General features: G+C 49.5%; 1 protein-coding gene across 2 annotated transcripts in view; it reads left to right on the top strand.

The window, feature by feature from the left end:
- Positions 1 to 19,735, top strand: part of Eya2 (EYA transcriptional coactivator and phosphatase 2) — a 164,492-nt gene that overhangs the window by 43,374 nt on the left and 101,383 nt on the right. Inside the window, exon 1 of one of the 2 annotated variants that reach the window (XM_076930237.1) lies at positions 14,426 to 14,564. The exons of the other annotated variant lie outside the window; for it this stretch is intronic. Coding sequence (XP_076786352.1) covers positions 14,506 to 14,564 — 59 coding nt within the window. The 5' untranslated portion in view covers positions 14,426 to 14,505. Of the gene's footprint in view, positions 1 to 14,425; positions 14,565 to 19,735 lie in introns of those variants that run through there. 2 annotated transcript variants of the gene reach the window in all.

Genomic DNA, 19,735 nt, shown 5'->3' on the forward strand with positions numbered 1-19,735 from the left:
CAAGTGTGGAACTCAGATCCCCTGAGAGCTTCGAGGATCTGACCCCTCTGACCACCCCCCCCCCACTCCTCACATCTCACCACATGAACGCTACAACTTTACATGGGAACTGGGGATTCAAACTCAGGTCCACAGCAAGTGCTTTACCCACTGTGACCCCGCCTGAGTTCCCACCTGAGTCCCCGCCTGAGTTCCTGCTCTGGCATTTTCTTCTCCCTAGCATGTCCTTAGTGGTAGTAAACACAGGTTTGTTGTTTGTTTGTTTGTTTGTTTGTTTTTGCCTGACCTCGAATGTCAGCCTCCTCAGCCTGCCTGCACCTGTCTCCTTGCCCGTCAGTGAAATCAGGTGAGTCTGCACAGTGGCAGGTCACCATCTTTGCTGAGGCTAGCAAGACATGGTCCCTCTTCTGAGCTTCAGTGCAGACCTACATCCTACTGCAGCTTCAGCATCCTGCTGTGTCTCTCTGCTACTTACAACCATCCCCCCCAGGACACACACACACACACACACACACACACACCTGTGTATACACAAACAAGAATAGAACAACTCTCCCTCCACCTGCTCCCATTCTGGCATGTGAAAGTGTGAAAGCAGGAAGCTTTGCTTACACACACACACACACACACACACACACACACACACACACACACACCACAACCATCCATCCATCCATCCATCTGCTCTCGGCTGCTCTCAGGCCCCATGTCCCACTCAATCAACAGCCCCTCAGAGGAAAGCCAGAAGCACCTGCCCTGGGATCCACCAGCTCAATTGGAAATCTCAATGAGGGGTGGGGAGTGAGTGCCTGGCAAAGCCTGCAATGGCTTTCATTAATGTTGTTCATGGGGTGCTGGACGGTAAATGCTGGGAACTGAGCCTATCTCCTTGTGCATGCCAGGCAAGCACTTTCCCACTGAGCCCAGATGACTTTTTAAAGGACCACTCGGCCAGGCAGAACAGATTAAGTCTGTTGGGCACACATCACAATTCCGAGCCAAAGAATATGGGGAGGAAGAGGAGACACTTTGGGGGGTTTTGGAGCACACAGATCCCAGATCCTAGGAGAGACAGCCAATGAGATTGCCAGACATACTTGCCTGCAGATGCTATCCAGATTGCTTCATTTATGAATTGATGTATTTCTTCCAATGGCCCCACTGAATGGAGCTTGCATGGCTTCTAGGGGGTGTGAAGGAACAGAGGAACCGAGAAATTGTATGACTTGTCCAAGATGATATGGTTGGTCTCCAGGAGTTTCCTCAATTCAGTATAGACAGTATAAACTCCATCTCCCTGGCTAAAGCCAGCCCTGATAAGTGTTTCCAAAGCAAACTCTACACCCTACATCCCTGTCTTCAGGTGGCAAGAACCCACACTAATCACCATTCTGTTTCCTCTGAGGTGTGTCTCTGTGTCCTCTGGGCAAGGCTCAGGCCTAGGCACACAGCAGTCAAGTGTTGAAAAGAAACAGGCTGAGCGGCCGTGGTCTGCCTGGAGCAAGCCAGGGCCTGCACTCATGAGCTGCAACTGGGCACAGGGGGACAAGAGAAGAAATAAATATAAAATATGGCTTTTGATTTTAGGGGTCCAGAGGATACAAAACAGGATAATATGCTGGACTCTCTATTCTACTGGGATGTTTTAAAAGCTTTGTTTGGGGGGGGGGGGGGTCTGTGCACACATGTGGAGGTAAGAGCGTACACAGAGGTAAGAAGATAACCTTAGGTGTCAGTCCTGGACTGTGACCTTGTTTGAGACAGGGTCTGGTTGTGGTCTTCTGGGGCTATGGCAGACAGAGAATGGGAACAGTGCTCTGACTAAAGGAGACAATACAAGAAGAGGCCCGGTGGCTCTGGGGCATTTGACACCAGTGTTAGCCACAGAATCAATCTGACAATTCAATTCCACAGTCTATGGGCCACACCCAGCATGGCTGGAAGCGGGGAGCTTCAGGGAGAGCAGAACAGAAAGCCCAGAGTGTGCTGCCTGAGGTCAGCTTGGCCTCAGACGCCTTTCTTCCCAGTTTGGTAAAGGGCTCCACTGTGTTATAAAGTGGGTTTCCTTACTGTGTGCACTGGGGGTCAAAGAAAATGAAAGTCACTGCTCTGGGTCCCTGTGATGTTTGGAATTTAGCCCAAGGGCAATGGAGAACCATTAAAGAGGTTTTAGAGGGGGCACGACAAGGCCAGAATGGTGTTTTAAAACCACACTGGGGGAGCTGGCAGAGGGAGTCTGGGGGAGGCCAGGAGGCTGTTGGAGTTAGTCACCAGGGATTGACAGCCAGCCAGCCCTGAGTGGCTTCTGGCATATGGCGGGGGCGGGGCTTGCAGATAACTGTAAAAGGCTGCGTAGCCTGCTAGGGGCAAAGGGCTATACTATTGAAAGGTTTGGCTCGGTCCCTAGGGTCCCCCACTCACCTCCTTTCTGGGGAGTACTCTCACAAGCAGGCAGACAAAGGACTATTTTATTTTGTGACTAGTATGTGTGAATGTTCATGTGTGCATATGCGTGAACACACATGCATGTTCATGTGTGCATGTTCACGTGTGCATGAGGATACGGTGTACCCCGTGTAGATGAGAGGACAGCCTCAGTGTCACTTGCCACCCAGACCTCCTTGTTATTTGTCACTGTGCTTCATACACCAGACTAGCTGGCCCTCAAGCCTCCAAGGATTCTCTTGTCTCTGCCTCCCATCTCACCATAGGAGAGCTAGGATTACAGGCATGACCCCATGCCTGGCCTTACAGGTTCTGGACCTGCAAACAAAGGTCTGTGCTTACATTGCGGTCTGTTGAGCCACCTACCTGAGAAAGGGCTCCTGAGCTTACCGCCTCTGCCTGGCAACACTTGGAAGCACCCACTCATTAATATCCTTACGTAATTCTATCGAGAGGTGCTGTTACTGTCCCCACTTCAAAGATGAGGAAACTGAGGCCCAGGAAGGGAGAGGTTATTTGTGTAAGGCCATGGTTCCCATCAAGTTGTGTGAGGTTACAGGCATGAACCTGTAACCTCAGCACTCAGAAGGTCGACAGAGATTTGCTGGAAGTTCGGAGCCAGCCTGGTGTACACAGTTCTGGGCCAACCTGGGCTATAGAATAAGACTGTCTCAACGGGCGTTGGGAGCAGAAGCTTGGGAAAGGGTTCAATGAGTGAAGTGTTTGCTGCACAAACCAAGGATCTGAATTTGGATCCTCAGCACTTGATTAAAAAGTTGGGTGTGGCCATGTGTCTCCTTAATGTCAGGGCTACACGGGGAGGCACGGAGATAAACCCCAGAGGCTGACCAGCCAGGTAAGATGGCTGAAACATAAACTTTCTTCAGGGTCAGTGGTAGACCTTACCTCAAAATAATAAGCAAACAAACAAAGTGGAGGAATGACTGAGGACACCATGGTCACCTCCTGTCTCCAGCTGTACCTGCATCCCCCATCCCCACTCGTACACACATATTCCACACACACAAGTAGATGAGGCATGGTGAAATAGTGAGCCCCCAGGTCTGATCCTGCAGCAAATGTGACAGATCCGTGCTGGCTGGCAGCAGGCATAATCACGGGCTGAGGGTGGAAGAGTTTGTTGAGTGCTAGGTCAGCCAGGGATGGGTTTAGAGAGGTGAGCCTTGAGCCTCAAAGGCCAGCGGGAGCGCTTCCTCAGCCTACTCCAACAAGCGAGCGGCCAGGCTGTGTTGAAACCACCACGTGCAAGTAGCCAAGCGGAGAATGTAGGGCTCCTGTCCACCTCTGCCCTCGCTGCCTGGCATCCTCTCAGCTCCTATTCTGAGGTACTGGGTGTGAGCACTCAGGCCCCAGCCTGCCTGCATTTACAGCCTCTCACCAAGAGTAAGCCATTGACCTCACTGCACAAGGTCAACCATGAACGGGCGCTCCCTCCGAGGCAGAACTCACACCCATAACTCTACCTCCCGAACGAAGGGATCAAGAGACAAAGCTCAGTTGCCTTTTGACCTCTCAAATTCGTAATCTCCTTTCTCTATTTCTGACCAGCAATTGTGGATCCGAGTTAGATCTCCAGACCTGGGGATCCCTCAGACTCACTGTTTACCCTCAGCCTCTAAGAATGCCTGGCAGTCCTGAGCCATAGGTGCCTCTCTGGGGCCTGAGCCTGTGTCTCATACCTCCAGAGTCTGGCTGGTCCTGCCTTCCCATTGTCGATAGTTGATGGTTGTTTTCTTTGGCTCAGGAGGGAGACAGGTGATCCCACCTGGTTGATTCGGGCCTGGGCCTGTCCAGTCTCCCAGACGCTCTGAGGCTTGGCCTTCTGACTCCCCTGGGCTTGGCACCGCATAGCTTGCCTTGGCTCCTGTCTGTCAGGCCGGGCCCTGTAATGACGAGTGCCCCTTTTCAGAATGTTTGTCCAGTCAAGGTTGACAACATTCCCAAGCCACCGTCTGTTGATTTTCCTGGGAAGTCCTGGCTCTCCGGCTTTGTCTCCCCAGCAGGGTGGAGTCCACAAGGAGGGTGGGGAAGCCGGCTATGTTTACAGAACCCCAGTCTGAAGGCTGGCAGCCATGCAGGCTGGAACAAGGTGAGCGGGCGACAGCGTTGATTCCATGAGGTGGCCTTGAGGAGTCTAAAAAGTGTGTGGGAAGGGAGTGCCCTGACAACCAGGGTGTCAACTCTGTGACACCAGGGATGGAGCCCATGATCTCGTACCTGCTGTGCAAGGGTTCTGACTCTGAGCTACATCCTCAGCCCAACAGTCAGGATGAGAACAAGCACATACCAACAGTCTTTTAAACTTCATTCATTCATTCATTCATTCATTCGCTCATCTAATCATTCACTGGACAAGAATTCATTCGATGCCTAGTCTATGCCAGGCTCTGATCTTAGCCTTAGGGACACTGCAGAGATCATCTGGTTTCACACGCTACCCTCGTGGAGTGTATACTAAAGTCTCAAACAATGTGATACAAACAGCATGCATCATGGGTTACACACACACGGAAAGAGAGAGAGAGAGAGAGAGAGAGAGAGAGAGTTAGTTTAAATGTTACAGTAGCCATTGGAACAACCTGAGAAACCTTTCATGTAAACACAATGTATCAAAATATCATCTACTTGGATAGAGCGAGGTCACCATGCACTGAGCTGCTAGTTCTGGTTCTGGTTTTTGCTGAACTGCAGTGTTAGGACACCTGTCTAACTGGACTAGCACGCTGAGGCCCTGTGGCTCGTGCTGACAGTACAGGATCTGGATGGAGAGGGTGGGTACAGCACAAGGGAACACGGCTGTTCACCGTAGCCATGATTCGTGGTCTTTGACAAACAGTCAGGATGCCCATGAAACCAGGTCCGGGTGCTATGCAAACCACTCTAGTGGAACGCAACAGGATGGAACATGATGATTGGCAGCTGGGAGCGCCCCAGGAGGACTTCCTGGAAGCAGTGGCAGGGTAACCCATGCCCAGCAGGGAGGGAGGGAATGAGGCACAAGGACAGAAGGAACATGCATAGATTAAAATGCAGCCGGAGCTCACTGCTTTAAGTGACACTGGATGGAAGGCTAATGCTACCAGGAGAGCAGGGAGGGGCGTGGTGGAGCTAGGTCCTTTGAAGTCACAGCAAAGCACCTGAGGCTCAGCCAGTAGCCACTGTCCCCCAACCCAGGACCTCAGAACCCTGGTTCTGCCTGATTGGCTACTCTCTCAACCGAATGGAGAGAGGATGATAAGGCTAGGCCCTTTGTTGGTGATTAGCCAGGTATGACCGTGTGGCTAAAGGTTTGGCAATGGGGGGGGGGGGGGAAGTCTCCTGGAGGTGGCCTTCTTGAAGGAAATGAAGGCGTATGAAGGGAGTCTCTTTCCATTTCCTTCCTTCCTGTCAAGTGGGGTACATGGAGCCCTAAGACACCAGGAGGCCAAGAGATACACAAGGTTCTCAGCTAGGATCTTGACACTTGACCCTCCTGGACCACCATACACAGCTTCCGTACATTTGGCTTCCGTAGGTGTAGTGAGCCCAGGAATAGCAAACACTTACCTGGTGTTTTCTTCAGTGTGGATTCTTCCTGGTAACACCTCTCACGGATACAGGCCTCTCTAAGACACTCTGCACAGCTGAAGCAGAATTTACAGCTACGCCTCATTGCCTGCATCCCCCACCTGGGGGCCACTTGAGAATATTATCAGACCTTAGGAGCTGCCTTCACTCAGCTCTCTCTCTCTCTCTCTCTCTCTCTCTCTCTCTCTCTCTCTCTCTCGTGTATGTGTGTGTGTGTGTGTGTGTGTGTACGTGTGTGTTGATGTGGCAGGTATGTGTGTGCATGTCCATGTGGCTGGCAGATGTTGGTGTTGGGATCTTCTCGACTGCTCTTCATTTTTTGAGCCAGGGTCTCTCACGTAACCCGGAGCTCACTCACGGTCTCGGCTACACTGGTGACAAATGGCCGTCCTCCTGTCCCTACCTCCCGAGCACTGAGACTGCAGGTGCACGCTGGTTTACGTTGGTACTAGGGAGCCAGACACAGGTCTTCAGGATTCCATGGCACGCGTCTGCCAGCCAGGCTGTCACCCTAGCCCTCTGTTGTTTAATTTAAATTTTTTCTTTTTAAATTTCAAACTGCTCTCTGACACTTTCATCGACTCTCAATCCTCAGCTGTCTTCTAAAGAATGTTCCTCAACCTTGGCATCTTTGCCACTCTGGGCAGGTGACTCCTTGCTGCAGGGCTGTCCTGTGTCCTGTGGAATATCCAGCAGAGTCCTTAGCCTCTGACCACTAAACCCACCCCCTACTCAAACTGTAGCAACCAGAACTACCTCCAAATGCTGCCACCCAAAGGACAGCCCCTTCACCAGCAACCACCAGCCATTGCTGGGTCATCCTGCTCAGGTGTTCCTGTGATAGTTTCTCCCCTCCCTTCCCCTCCCCTCTCTTCCCTTCTTCCCCTCCCCTCCTCTCCCCTCCCCTTTCCTCTCCCTCTCTCCTCCCCTCTCCTCCTCCTCCCCTCTATTTCCCCCTCTCCTCTCCTCTCCTCTCCTCTCCTCTCCTCTCCTCTCCTCTCCTCTCCTCTCCTCTCCTCTCCTCTCCTCTCCTCTCTTCTCCTATCCTCTCCTTTTTTCTTCTCTCCTTTTCCACACAAAGAGCCGGCTCCCTGGCCTCTGCTTTGCATTTCTTCAGCCAGGAGAAGCTGTTAGGCAGGGTGTGGGGAAGACATCTGTAATCCCAGAACTCAGGAGGCTGAGGCAGGAGCATTACAAACTCAAGGCCAAGCTGGTCTACACAGGAAGCTTGCCACTCACACCCACAAAGGGGGAGCAACCAGTGAGGCTCACCAGTCATGGAGACCTTGGCACTTGGGAACTGGAGCCCATCTGTCTTCCCTCATTCAGGATTCCCAGGAATTTAATGCAGGGAGCACACCGGGGGGAAGCACAGTGGTGACTACTGAACAAGCGGTGGACATCCGGAGAAGTTCTAATCCACTTCCTGTTTCTGCTTCCCTCCTGGCCTCCCAGGGTTCCATTTTTGACTTTCACTTTGCTTGTTTTGTAGTGTGTGCTGCATATTGTGAGAGGGTGCACACACGTTTGCACATGTGTTACACAGAGGCTAGAGGTCAATCTCAGGTGTCCTTCAGGATTGTCCACCTTATTTTTGAGTCAGGGTCTCTCACTGGGACCTGGAGACTGCTGATTAGCATAGGCTGGCTGGCCAGTGAACCCCAGAAATCTGCCCGCCTCCATCCCCCCCAGCACTGAGACTACAAATACCATGCCCGGCTTACCTGGGAATTTAATGTGGGCCTGCACATTTGTGTGGAAACACTCTGACTGAACCATCCCCCTCTCCCTGCTCCCCACCCCCACCCTGGAAGTTCCCAAAACCCAAGGAATTCTTCAGCATATAAGCTAAAGTGACTTAGTAAAGTTAGGAGTTTATTTGCCTAAACCCCTGGCCTAGTTCACACCACAGTGCATTCTCTGGGGCCTGACCTTTTTCTGGCAGGTTCTGCCTGGACGTTGAACATGGCCCAGGGGACACCCCCAAGGCTGGTTTCTGCTTCCCTTGAGCACTGAGACACGCTGCTCCTGTTAAAAGGCTAGAATGATCCTTGTATGAAGAGGTGTGGGGCGGGAGACCCCAGAGGCTGGTACACCACCCCCAACATCCAGCCCCACACTTTATAAAGTATGATGGCCCTGCAGAGGCAATGCCACTTGTGTCTCTGAGGGCACCTGGACGGATGTGAATCCTCTTCACCCACCCTGATCAGCTTAAGGGGCTTTTGACCCAGCTCTGCCAGGCAGGGCCTGTGGAACCTGAGAGAACATTCTTCTGTGGCTGGGCTCTTAGTGCTGACTCTCCAGCCTGCAGGAAAGTGTGGGTGCTCCTGACCACACTCTGTCCTCTGAGCTTTGCCGGCGGTCAAACATGATATCCTCATCAGAGCCCTCCAGAATGGCTACAGCTGTCAGTGCTACTACCATTTGACACCTGAGAAAATTCAGGCAGCTAAGACAAGCAGATCTCTCAGTGCCCAGGGAGTGTCACAAGCTCTGGCTGGCTCTACCTGGACTGCTCAGGAGAGCGCATCAGAGGGAGGTGTGTGACAGCCATGTATCATGTGTAAACACTGGGGTTGAGGTTGGCTGAGTGAGCAAAGAGCTCACCACGAATGCAGAGGAACCAACCTTCACCCCAGACATAAGACACATAAGACAGACTCCGGCATGGCAATGCACAGACGTAATCCCAGTGCTGGCGAGGTGAGGACAGGAGGACCTGTGAGGCGTGCTGGCTGTCAATCTAACTGAATTTACACACACACACACACACACACACACACACACACACACACACACCCTCAACGTAAGGAATGTAAACCCTAAACAGTTTGACAGTGTCACAACACATATGAATTACTCCTCATTTTAAAATTCAAAATTTCCAGACCCCCCATCCCCTGCCCCCCCGTATGAAAGAGTTGATGCAGATCACAAACATTCAGGAGTGAAATCATTCGACCCCAGGGTGGTGACTGAGGGATGCTGCCACTGAATGTGCAGGTCCCTGCTGGCATCACCAGACAAGCTCCTCCTGATGAGAGGTGGTGGAGAGACATCACTTCAGAAGCAGTCCTGTCCTCTCACTCAGCTCCTCTGCCTGCTCACAATTTAAAGCTAGCTCACAGGAAGTACTGAGGAAAGAGAAATAAAAGAGGCCAGCTGCAGCCCCGCCTCTCACTGGCTGAGTGGGCCCTGCACCCTTCTTGGGCAGCATAGCAAAGCTGGCCCCGCCAGCAAATGAAGGTGCTGGTGAGCCAGCCCCAGGGGCACTAGGATAGGAGAACTGCCCCTGTCCTTTGCCAGCTGTGGCGTTGGGTGAGCTAGCTGGCGCAGTGCTGGAGAGCTCACCGTGGTGGCATGGTTGCAAGAGAGCCGAAGGGCTGACCAACTCAGCTATCTCCCAGGCCCAGATCCAGGGCTTCGAATTGCCCCACCTCAGTATCTACGCCACCTATGATCTGCTGGAGCACATGAAAGGGCCGGTCCTGCAGATCTAAAGCTGCAGGGTCTCCATGACACAGGGTAACAGCAGGATCTCCGAGAGGAGTCCCCACGAGGATCCAGTCATTGATAGAGTAGCAGAAGCCGGAGGCCTCGAAAGAGACCAGTGACTCGTTGCAATGAACATTTGCGAGCAAAGAAGTGTGAACAGAAGAGTATACTGTGTAGTGTGTGAGAGCTTCCATGACAAGCTTTTAAAATTCTATCATATTGTGTTTTCTTTCGGGGAGGAGGTTGCAGGGGCGGAGGGCAGAGATACAGAGGGACAAGGAGATGACTGGGATTGGGGTGCATGATGTGAAATTCACAAAGAACCAATCCAAAGTATTTAAAAATACTAATAAGTAATAATGATAATTTTTTAAAGGCTAGCAGCAGACAAATCCTGAGCATGAGGACGGTTCTACAGCACAGGTGGCTAGGTGGCTTCCACGTGTCAGGAAAGGAGAGGTGTCCAGTCCCAACGCATGGGTGTCAGGGCATCCACCATAAACAAAGCCCTGCGTGTGCTTCGTACAGACAGGACACACCTCCCTGAGTCAGCACTTAGAGAAGACTAAACTTGGACTGTGTTCAAGATGGTATGAGAGGGTTGGTGGGACGGCTTAGAGCAGCGGTTCTCAACCTGTGGGTTGTGACCCCTTTGAGGGTCAAATGACTTTTTCACGAGGGTCACAAACCAGATGTTTGCATTATGATTCATAACAGTAACGAGATTACAGTTATGAGGTGACCACGAAAACACTTTGTGTCATCCTTTAGGGACAGGCTCATCGATCAGAGGTAGAATGCTTGCCTGATGTGCTAAGGCCAACGTCTGATCCCAGCACTACAAATAAATTAATTGCTTGTGTTTTCCCGAGGTTTTTTTTTTTTTAAATCAGATCATGGAGGATTGGTGTACTGTGAATCAGACTCTTTCTCAGCAGTACTGTGCAAATTGATTTTACAGTTTGAAATGAGGGGCCCCAGGAATTTTGTTTGGGGGAATCACTCCTGGAGACGCACGGGCATGTGCATCAAGAAGTCATCCCCAGGCATAAGGAATGCATTCTAACCAACCACCTAGGGAGCATGAGGCTAGCCCAAGTACTGCGCTGTGGGTAGGCATAGCTGCAATATTGCAGGGCAATGGAATAAACCAGTTAGGTCTTTGCATTGTGACCTAGAACACCAAGATATTTCATTGACAAGCTGGAGATAGAGTCCCCGAGAAAATGTACAGAGAAAAACATAGAAAATGTATTTCTGTCAGGTGCATTTTTGTAATCCCAGCACCCAGAAGGAGGGGGCAGGAGAATCATGAGTGTGAGGCTAGCCTGGGATATAAGTCAAGATCCTGCCTCGAAAAGGCAAAATAACTAAATTAGCAAAATTCATGCAATGTAGAAAAAGCAGCAGCATCTCTGTGGGTTATGTGTGTGTGTTGTCTGTGAAAGAGGAAAGGCTAGCTGGTGTCTACCACATCAGCTGTGGGACCTGGATCCCATAGGAATAATGGAAACATTTTAAACCATTCTGAGACACTATTCAGGTAATGAAAAGGTAATGAAAGGCTGGGGATGTGGCTCCGTTGGCAGAGCGCTTGCCTAGCAAGCGGGAAGCTCCGTGTTCCATCCCCAGCATAGGGTTAGTCAGGCATGGTGGTGCATACCTGTTATCCAGCACAGAGGTGAAGATGAGGTCAGCCTGGGTTTCATCAGATGGCGGAGAGTCGGGGGTGGGGGGACCAATCCCTGACTAATTGAGTAGAGGTCTAGGGCTTTTGTAAAGTCACCCACTACAGAATCCAACTGTGGCTTGTCACTGTGGGAATGGGGCCCTTGTAGGCGAGATCTGCCGCCTCGACTCCTGTGCAGGAGCAGTCCCTGGCTCCCACTTCCTGTTGCAGCTCTGAGCGTGCCCGCTCTATCCCCTTTCTCAGAGCCATCCCAGGCATGAGTGACAGCTAGGCAGACAGCTTAATGGAGGTGGTATCTCAAGTCACGTGGACACCTGCTGCTTCCTACACTGGTCGGGGACAGTAGCATCACTTCAGCACATGTCTACAGAGAGAGGGGTCAGGCTTCTCAAACTTGATGCCCAGAGGAGCTGTGCAGGTGATATTAATCAAGGCAGTGCCTGGGAAGGTGATAAAAGCTATGCACAGTGCAGTTTGGCACATTTAACAAGCATACAATAAACACTGGCTGGATGCATGCCTTAATTCACAGGGTTCATTCATTTATCATGCCACAAGTATTTATGAAAACCACTATGAAAATCCCCGTAGGAGATTTGGGGACTAGCAGGGGGACCCTTTATATAGACAAAATCCTTGGCCATTAGATTAAAGTGTGGTGGGGGAGACAGAAATTAAATACACACACACACAAACACATGTACAAAACACGCAGCAGTGAGTGGAGTTTAAAAGATGGGATGGAGACCCACTCGGGACTGGGGCAAACACAGGAGAGTTCAAAGACGGGGAGCTACAGGGAATGGTACTCCAGGCTGATGGAACAGCATGTGTGTGCAAAGGGCTTCTTAGAAGGAGCTTGAGAAATCCTACCAAAAAGAAGCCAGAGGAAGGCTGGGTCAAAGGTTCACTCCAAGGCAATAGCAGGAAACAACCTGGGGTCACGCAAGGATAAGGAAGAGGGGCTCAGATCTGAGCTGTCAGCCATGCCACAGAGAACACACTGGATGGAAGCCAGAGTGGCCCCAGGGAGATGCCACAGCAGCATGCTGGGCCAGTGAGTTTGGCGGGACCTGGTGATGGGTCTGATTTGAGAGCTGCGGGAGACAAGTCAGACTTGAGAGCTACGGGGAACCTGGAGAAGGCGGCTTTCTGTGTGAGCACCTGTCCCCATCTCAGGAAGATGGCGTCCAGGCTGTTAGAGATCAGCAGACACTTTTGGAATTGAAATCAAATGGGGGTGAGGCGGCCAGCGAGGCTGGGTTTGGGCCGCAGCTGTGTACCCAGAAGCCCTTGACTGCTGTCAACAGGCTTCGATTTCAAGCCCTCCGTGGACGCGTGTTGGCTTTCTCCAAAGCCTGCCAGGCCCATCTGTCCTCTCTCCTTCTACTAGGGAGGGCCCCCTGCGCTCAGTCAAGGTAACCCTGTGCAAGGAAGGTGAGTGGACCCACCGCCTGGGACCCTCCATATGCTTTTGATCCTTGCCAGCCTTTGAAGTCACCCAGCCCCCAGCTTCCAGCTGTCAGCTCTGCTCCTGGGCAGCCCTGGCTACCCCAAAGAGCCTCAGTCCCTGGGGACCCAGGTGGTGACAAGGGTAATAAATGGAGCAAGGCAGACAGCAGCAGCCCCTCCCCCAGGAGGCCAAGGGGCGGGGACTTTGAAAACCTCTTTTCCTGCTGAATCCAGAATCGGAATCGGTTCTGAAGGTGGGAGCTGCAGAGAGGAATTTTGCAAATTAATTCTGCAGGTCCACTTCCTTTCCAGCCAGCCTGTATTCGGGTTATGTGACACTCCCGGCTGGTCCAAAGAGAGAGGCCTGTTACAGGCCTTTGGGGGAATAACCTGGAAGGGAAGACAACCCCCCACCCCCACCCCTGGACATACACACACCATTGTAGGCCTCAGCTCTATCCCTGGAACTGCAGAAAAAAAGAAAAAAAAAAAAACCCAAAGGTTTCTAACAATGACTGTCCTAAGCCCCAGTGTCCCCCTCGGTGAACCCCGTGGTGTGTTTAAGTCCTTGACCAAGGAACACAGGCTGTGTCCTGAACCACCCTGTGGATAGCTCACTCTCTGGCATTTGCTTTCTCTGATTTAATCTCCGGGATAACCTGACAGCCTAGAAGATTCGATTAGTTCTCCAAGCTCAAGAGGTTTTGTTTGATTGCCTCAGAGCATACAGCTGACAAGAGGGGTTAGCTGAAGATCCAGTGTCTGTAGTCAGTAGCAGATGGCAAATTTGGGACTCTGCGGGTTAGGGGAGGGATTTTTATTGTAAGCTGGGACCTGGGTTCAAAGCCTGCCCTATTCTGCTTTTGAGTGTTTGTGTGTGTGCATGCGTGCATATATGTGTGCATGTGCATGTGTGTATGCCAGTGTGTCAGTGTGTGTGTGTTGTATGTGCAGGTGTATGCACCTGTGTCATACACACACAGAGGCCAGAGAAGCTTGTCGAATGTCCTGTCTATCACACATCCTCTCTCTCTCGCTACCTTTTCCCTTTGAAACAGGGTCTCTCCATGAGCCTGGAACTAGGCTGAAAGCAAATTCCAGCAATCCATCTGCCTCTGCCTCCCACAGCACTGGGGTTACCAGCTCATAAGACCACACCTGGCTTGTTTCGTGGGTGCTGGGGTTCGAACTCGGGTCTTCAAGCTTACACTGCAAGCTCTCTTACCCATTGAGACATCCTCCCAGCCCCACAGCCCCCTTGCAAGCTATGACTCCTAGTACACAGCCTGAAATCAGGCTGAGAATAATGAATCCTGGCTGTCTCACTAAGTGGCCTCTTAGTCTCCTCATCTCTACTTGCTTCACAGGATGACACAAGATGATACTAGCCAAGAGTCCTTGGACCCAAAGTGAACACTCTCTTTAAGTGGGAGATTTATTTATTTCTATTTTCTCTAAAATGAGAACATAACCAAGCTAAGCCCTTCAGATGCCTCAAGACACTGAATAGGTTCTGCCTCCCTCCTCCTCTGCCCCAGTAAGTCACTAACAAAACCACAACTCGAAAAACACAAAACTCACCATGCAGAACAGGAAGCTCTTAACTCGCAGGAGTGACTCATAAAGCCCCCAGTGCCCAGGCTTGGCTCAGACCTGAGCCTGGGTTTAGTCACCTATTGAGAAACACAGAGCAGGTGCCCTCATTCCCTGGACTCACTGGGGGCATCGGAGGAAACATATTCAGGCAATTGTCTGGTATGTAGTGGTGCTGTCCATGTAAGAGCTGTAACTCGGGTGTTAGGTTTTTCTGACTTTGCAAAGTCCCAGAGCTCATGGTGAAGAACAACCCCTTCTGCACAGGAGCCTGGAGCTGGAACAAGCAGCAGGAAAGGTCAGTTGTCAATCAGTGGAAGCGAGGTCTCGTAGTGAAGGTTAACACCCTTTCTGCAGAGACTGGGCTGTCTCCAAACCATGGTGTGTTTGAATCACTGTGGATAGGTTGGAGTTTTGGATCTTACATTGTCTGGCAGGATCGCGCAACTGTGATTATTCCTTTTTAAGTGTTCTCTTCTCTTTCTCTCTCTTTTAAAGTGTGTGTGTGTGTGTGTGTGTGTGTGTGTGTGTGTGTGCGCATGTGTGCGCATGTGTGAATGTATGTGTTCTGTCAGGGAGCCTGGGTGGAGGTCAGAGGACAGCCCTAGGAGTTAGTCCTCACCTCCCACCTTGTTTGAAATCAGCCTTTTAGAGACCTGGGATAAGAGAAGCATCCAGCTTTATATGGGTTCTGGAGATCTGAACTCAGATCCTCATGTTTCTGTGGCAGGTACTCTTTCCACTGTGCTGTCTCTACAGCCTCTGGCTTTATTACTTTTTATTGTGTGTTTGAATCTTACATCTCGAGGTGTCTAGTAGAGCCGCAGACTCAGATAGCTGTCTTTATCCCCTTTGTAAGTCACATGTTCAATTATTGCACCTTGATGGATGGATTCTTTTCTGGAGTATTTGTTCCCCTAAGACCCTTGCCGTGGATTTTATTTTAAAGTCTGTCTGGAATTACTCCAGTTTTCCTATTGTTTATATCATGTGGGTTTTCCCAATTATTTTTTGCTTAGAATTTGCTATTCCAAAATGGCTTCTCTTGCGATGCTCCCAAATTATCTTGATTCGTCTTTAAAAGTGGCCTCATAAGAAGCCTGTCAGTCTCAAGAATCTGATTTGATAATCTTTATTGTTACTGTTATTTTAATTGAAAGCGTTTGTCACAGTTCACATGTGGAAGACACAGGACATCTTTGTGGGGTTCTCCCTTTTTCCGTGCAATGTCAGGCAGCAAGTGCCTTTACCCACCGAGCCATCGTGCCAGCCCAACCCTTGTCTTGTAACTGGAAGGTTTATTCTGCTTATATTTATACTTTTATGAAAGAAGCAAACTGACAGTAACTGCTTGCATGCTATTTTATTCTTTAAGTGACTACTGTAAAAGTCATAATGTGAGCCCCTGATAGTTCATGATGCTGATAACTTCTCACATGTGTCTTTTCTAGACAAAGCAGACTGACTGTGTTTGTCCCCTGCTACTCACACATTTGTCCTTTTATGTTGCTGGGCATCCTTGCTGAATTTTCATGCTTCCAGAACAATCTTTTGTACTATAGGTCTGCCGATGGCCAATAAGCACAATTCTTAGTTGGTTTTCATTTGTGTGTGATCTATACACATATGTATATGTGTGTGCATGCACTCGCCTGTGTGTGAGCTATACGCATATGTATATGTGTGTGCATACATTCACCTGTGTGTGAGCTATATGCATATATATATGTATATATGCATATCTGCACACACACACACACACATATGGACTTCCTGGATGCAACAGCAGTATAAAGAATGATACAGACACTTGTTAACTTTTATTATTGTTTAGGCCTTAGCTTAGGCTACCTCCCAGCCAGATTGTCTAACTTAATCTTATTACCTTAGCTCACAACCTGCCTTTATCTCTCTCAGTCCTGGTACAGTACGTCCAAGCACCTCCATGTCATACTGGCAAATCTTCCTGCCTGATTCTTCTCCTCAAGACCCTCTTTCAGCCCGGAAGTCCCGCCCTCCCTTTCCTGCCTAGCTATTGTCCATCAGATCTTTATTAAGCCAATCAGCAAATGAGGAAGGTGTATGTTTACAAAATACTGAGACAGGTGATGACCCACATGAATAAAATACCAAGATCTGGACAGCACTCAATTCTCTGCCAGCACAGCAACTAATCACTGAATATACAGTAACAACCTTCACACGGTGCACCCCAACATATGTGTGTGTGTTTACATACATACACGTACACGCATACACACACACACACACACACACACACACATGACTTTTAATCTTGGGTTTTGGTAGGTTTTGTGTGTGTGTGTGTGTGTGTGTGTGTGTGTGTGTGTGTGTGTGTGTGTGTTTGGAAAAAAAAAAACATTTCCTTAGGGAAAATGTGGCTTTTCTTTTGACAGGCTCTGATTGGCAGAAGCAATCTTTGATCCAATGTGAGATTAAGATGTGACAAGATGCAGTATCTATTTGTCTTGCCCTTACTCTGAATAAAGAATCCCAGCTAAATCCTGGAAGATTTGTTTTGTGTATAGCGGGAGTAGTGTATGTATGGGCACAAGCATCTGTGTGTACGTGTTGAGTCCACAGAAGGACTGTGGGTGTCCTGCCATTACTCTCCACTGTCTCCCCCTGTAACAAGGCTCCTCAATAACCCTGGAGCTAGGCAGGCAGCTGGCAAGCCCTAGCAATCCTCCTGCATCTGCTCCCCCACAGTGCTGGGATTATAGGTGCACATGCAGCCACATGCAGGTTTTTGTTTTTACATGGGTGCTGAAGATTTGAACTTGGGTCCTCATGGCTTATTTGGCAAATACTCTCGTCTACTAAGCTGCCTTCTCAACCCCACAAGTCTAGGCTATTGGTTGAGGCTCCCTGTCTTTGAGGGGCCACTCACTCCTTGGCTTCTGGCTAAGGAACACCTTTCTGCCGGGATTCTCTGCTGTTCCTTCCCCAGTGTTCCAGCAATTCCCCGAAAGCAACACCATCCAATCTCAAGCTGCACTGTGAGATCTCAGATTTCTTCCCCTTGTACCTGAGCTGGCCTGGTGACATTTGTCTCAACAGCCCAGTAGGACTGGAAAGCTCTAAGATGTCATATTGCTCTTGCTCTGGACTTGGTAAATGTCTTGAAACAAAAGAACCTCAAGGTTCGACTTGACTCCAGGCATCTCTCGCTCTCTGAGATCCTGGGCCCTCTAGCCTGCACTTTCTTGCCTTTGAATGTCTTTAAACGATCTTCCTGATGTTTGTGACTGAGAAAGTGCGCTAAAAATGTAAACTATGGCATCACCAACACTCAGTTGGCTGCCATAATGTAAACTAAAAAAAAAAAAAGTGACTTATTTTAATTTTTCCAACATTAGAAAAAAATGCAAGTTGGAATTTAAAAATAAATCTAGCTAATTAAAGATTTATGTAGAAAAGGTGAACTTAGGAATAGTTTAACATAGAGATAAACTTTAGGAACAGGGAAATGATTTTTAGATCTAACTAAAAAATAATTGGTTAAATGTGTAAGAAATTCCATTGGTTTGTTTGTTTGTTTGTTTGTTTGTTGTTTGCCAAAGGGCCTGAGAGATGGCTCAGTGGCTAAAAATACTGGATGCTTTTCCAGAGGACCAGGTTCAATTCCCAGCACCCACGTGTTGGCTTACAACTATCTGTAATTCCAGTTCCAGGGGATACAACACTCTCTTCTGACCTCTGCAGACACCAGGCACACACAGACATACACACCGGTGAAATATCCATACACATAGGATACAATTTAAAATAATACCTTTTTAATTCCAGAAACAAAGGAAATAATAGAAGATTCAGGAAAGACATTCCAAACATGTAGGACTAGAGATGCGGGCTGTGATGGGCACCTGCCTAGTACGCACGAGATCCTGGGGTCAAGCCCATCACTGGAAAAAAAAAAGTTGTCATCTTGAGTTATACCTGACAGCATGTTCCTGTAATCCCAGCCCTCGGGAGGCCAAGGCAGGAGGATCAGGAGTCAGCTTCAGCTACAAAGTGGTTTCCAGGCCCACCAGGGTTATGTGAGAGCCTGTCCCAAAGAAAGGGGTTGAGGGAACTAAGAGAAAGAAATTTACAACATCTGAACAGAATAATAGACTAATATAAGTTGCACAGATACATTAATAAGGGAAAAAACCCTAAGCAACTCCACTGAAGCAAAGCCAGTGATGAAGAAGGTCAAGAATAAAAGAACTGAATACATGCCTCTCCCCAGAACCCGGATGTGGGTCAGACATCCAGCACGGGAGATGGGGGTGGGAATGGCCGCGAATACTGTCTCCTGCCCTTCAGCACGTGGGTGGGTTAGAGCGCTGGGCAGTTCTGTGTGTGTCAATCCGACTGCCCTGGCTGTTCACAGGCACGGCTTCATCTCAGAGGTATCAGGCCACACCTGGCTCCATGGCAGTGAGGGAGAGGTGAGGCCCACCATGGCAGGGAGTGCATCCCAGAGGAAAGCTGTTCACCTTATGAAGGACAGATGCAGAGTGACAGAAAAGGTCTGGGGACCAGATGCCTCATCTCAGTGACTGGATCCCCCAGCTGGTGACCAAGCCTTCCAAGCACCAGCCTTCCTGGAGAACACTTTATACCAAAACCACAACACATGTGTTAACAGCACGTTGTGAAACTGGAGGCTGTGTGTGCATGGCTGGTGGGAGCCTTTAAAGGAACTGTAAGGAACAGGTTGTTAACATTTGACCAAGTTCAGGTCACGTGAAAAATCTCTCTCTCTCTCTCTCTCTCTCTCTCTCTCTCTCTCTCTCTCTCTGGGAGATAGATAGATAGATAGATAGATAGATAGATAGATAGATAGATAGATATCATATATATCATATATGTGCATACTAAAGATACATTGATATAGAGCTGAGAGGTGACTCAGTCAGTAAAGTTCTTGCCTCAGAAGCATGAGGACTTGAGTTCGATCACCAGAACCCACCCTGGCATTGCACAGTTGTGATCCCAGCACCCAGAAGGTGGAGCTTGCTGGCCAGCCAGCCTAGGCTAGTTGCCAAAGTTCCAGGTCAGTAAAACCCTATCTCCAACAAAAAAATCTTGAATGTTATTCAATATTCCTTTCTGATGCCCACCGCCACCATTCAAAGGACATATGCAAGTTATAGGCACGTAGATAGTAGATAGTTAGATAAATAGGTAGATGGAAAGATGAGAGAGAGAGAGAGAGAGAGAGAGAGAGAGAGAGAGAGAGAGAGAGAGATAGAGAGATAGGCAAGCAGGTATGACAGACAGACAGACAGACGGGCAGACAGAGAGACAGACAGATATGTTGCTTAAATGGATAGTCAGATGTTCATTGTAGCATTGCTTGATATGGATAAGGGGTGGGAGCCACTTGGATGCCTCTACCAAGGCAGGGCTTTGTATAGCTAGGAGCTAGGCTGTTCCAGCAATGCATGCATTTTAAGA

This window comes from Arvicanthis niloticus, chromosome 2, assembly GCF_011762505.2.
Source record: "Arvicanthis niloticus isolate mArvNil1 chromosome 2, mArvNil1.pat.X, whole genome shotgun sequence".
NCBI classification, from domain to species: Eukaryota; Metazoa; Chordata; class Mammalia; order Rodentia; family Muridae; genus Arvicanthis; species Arvicanthis niloticus.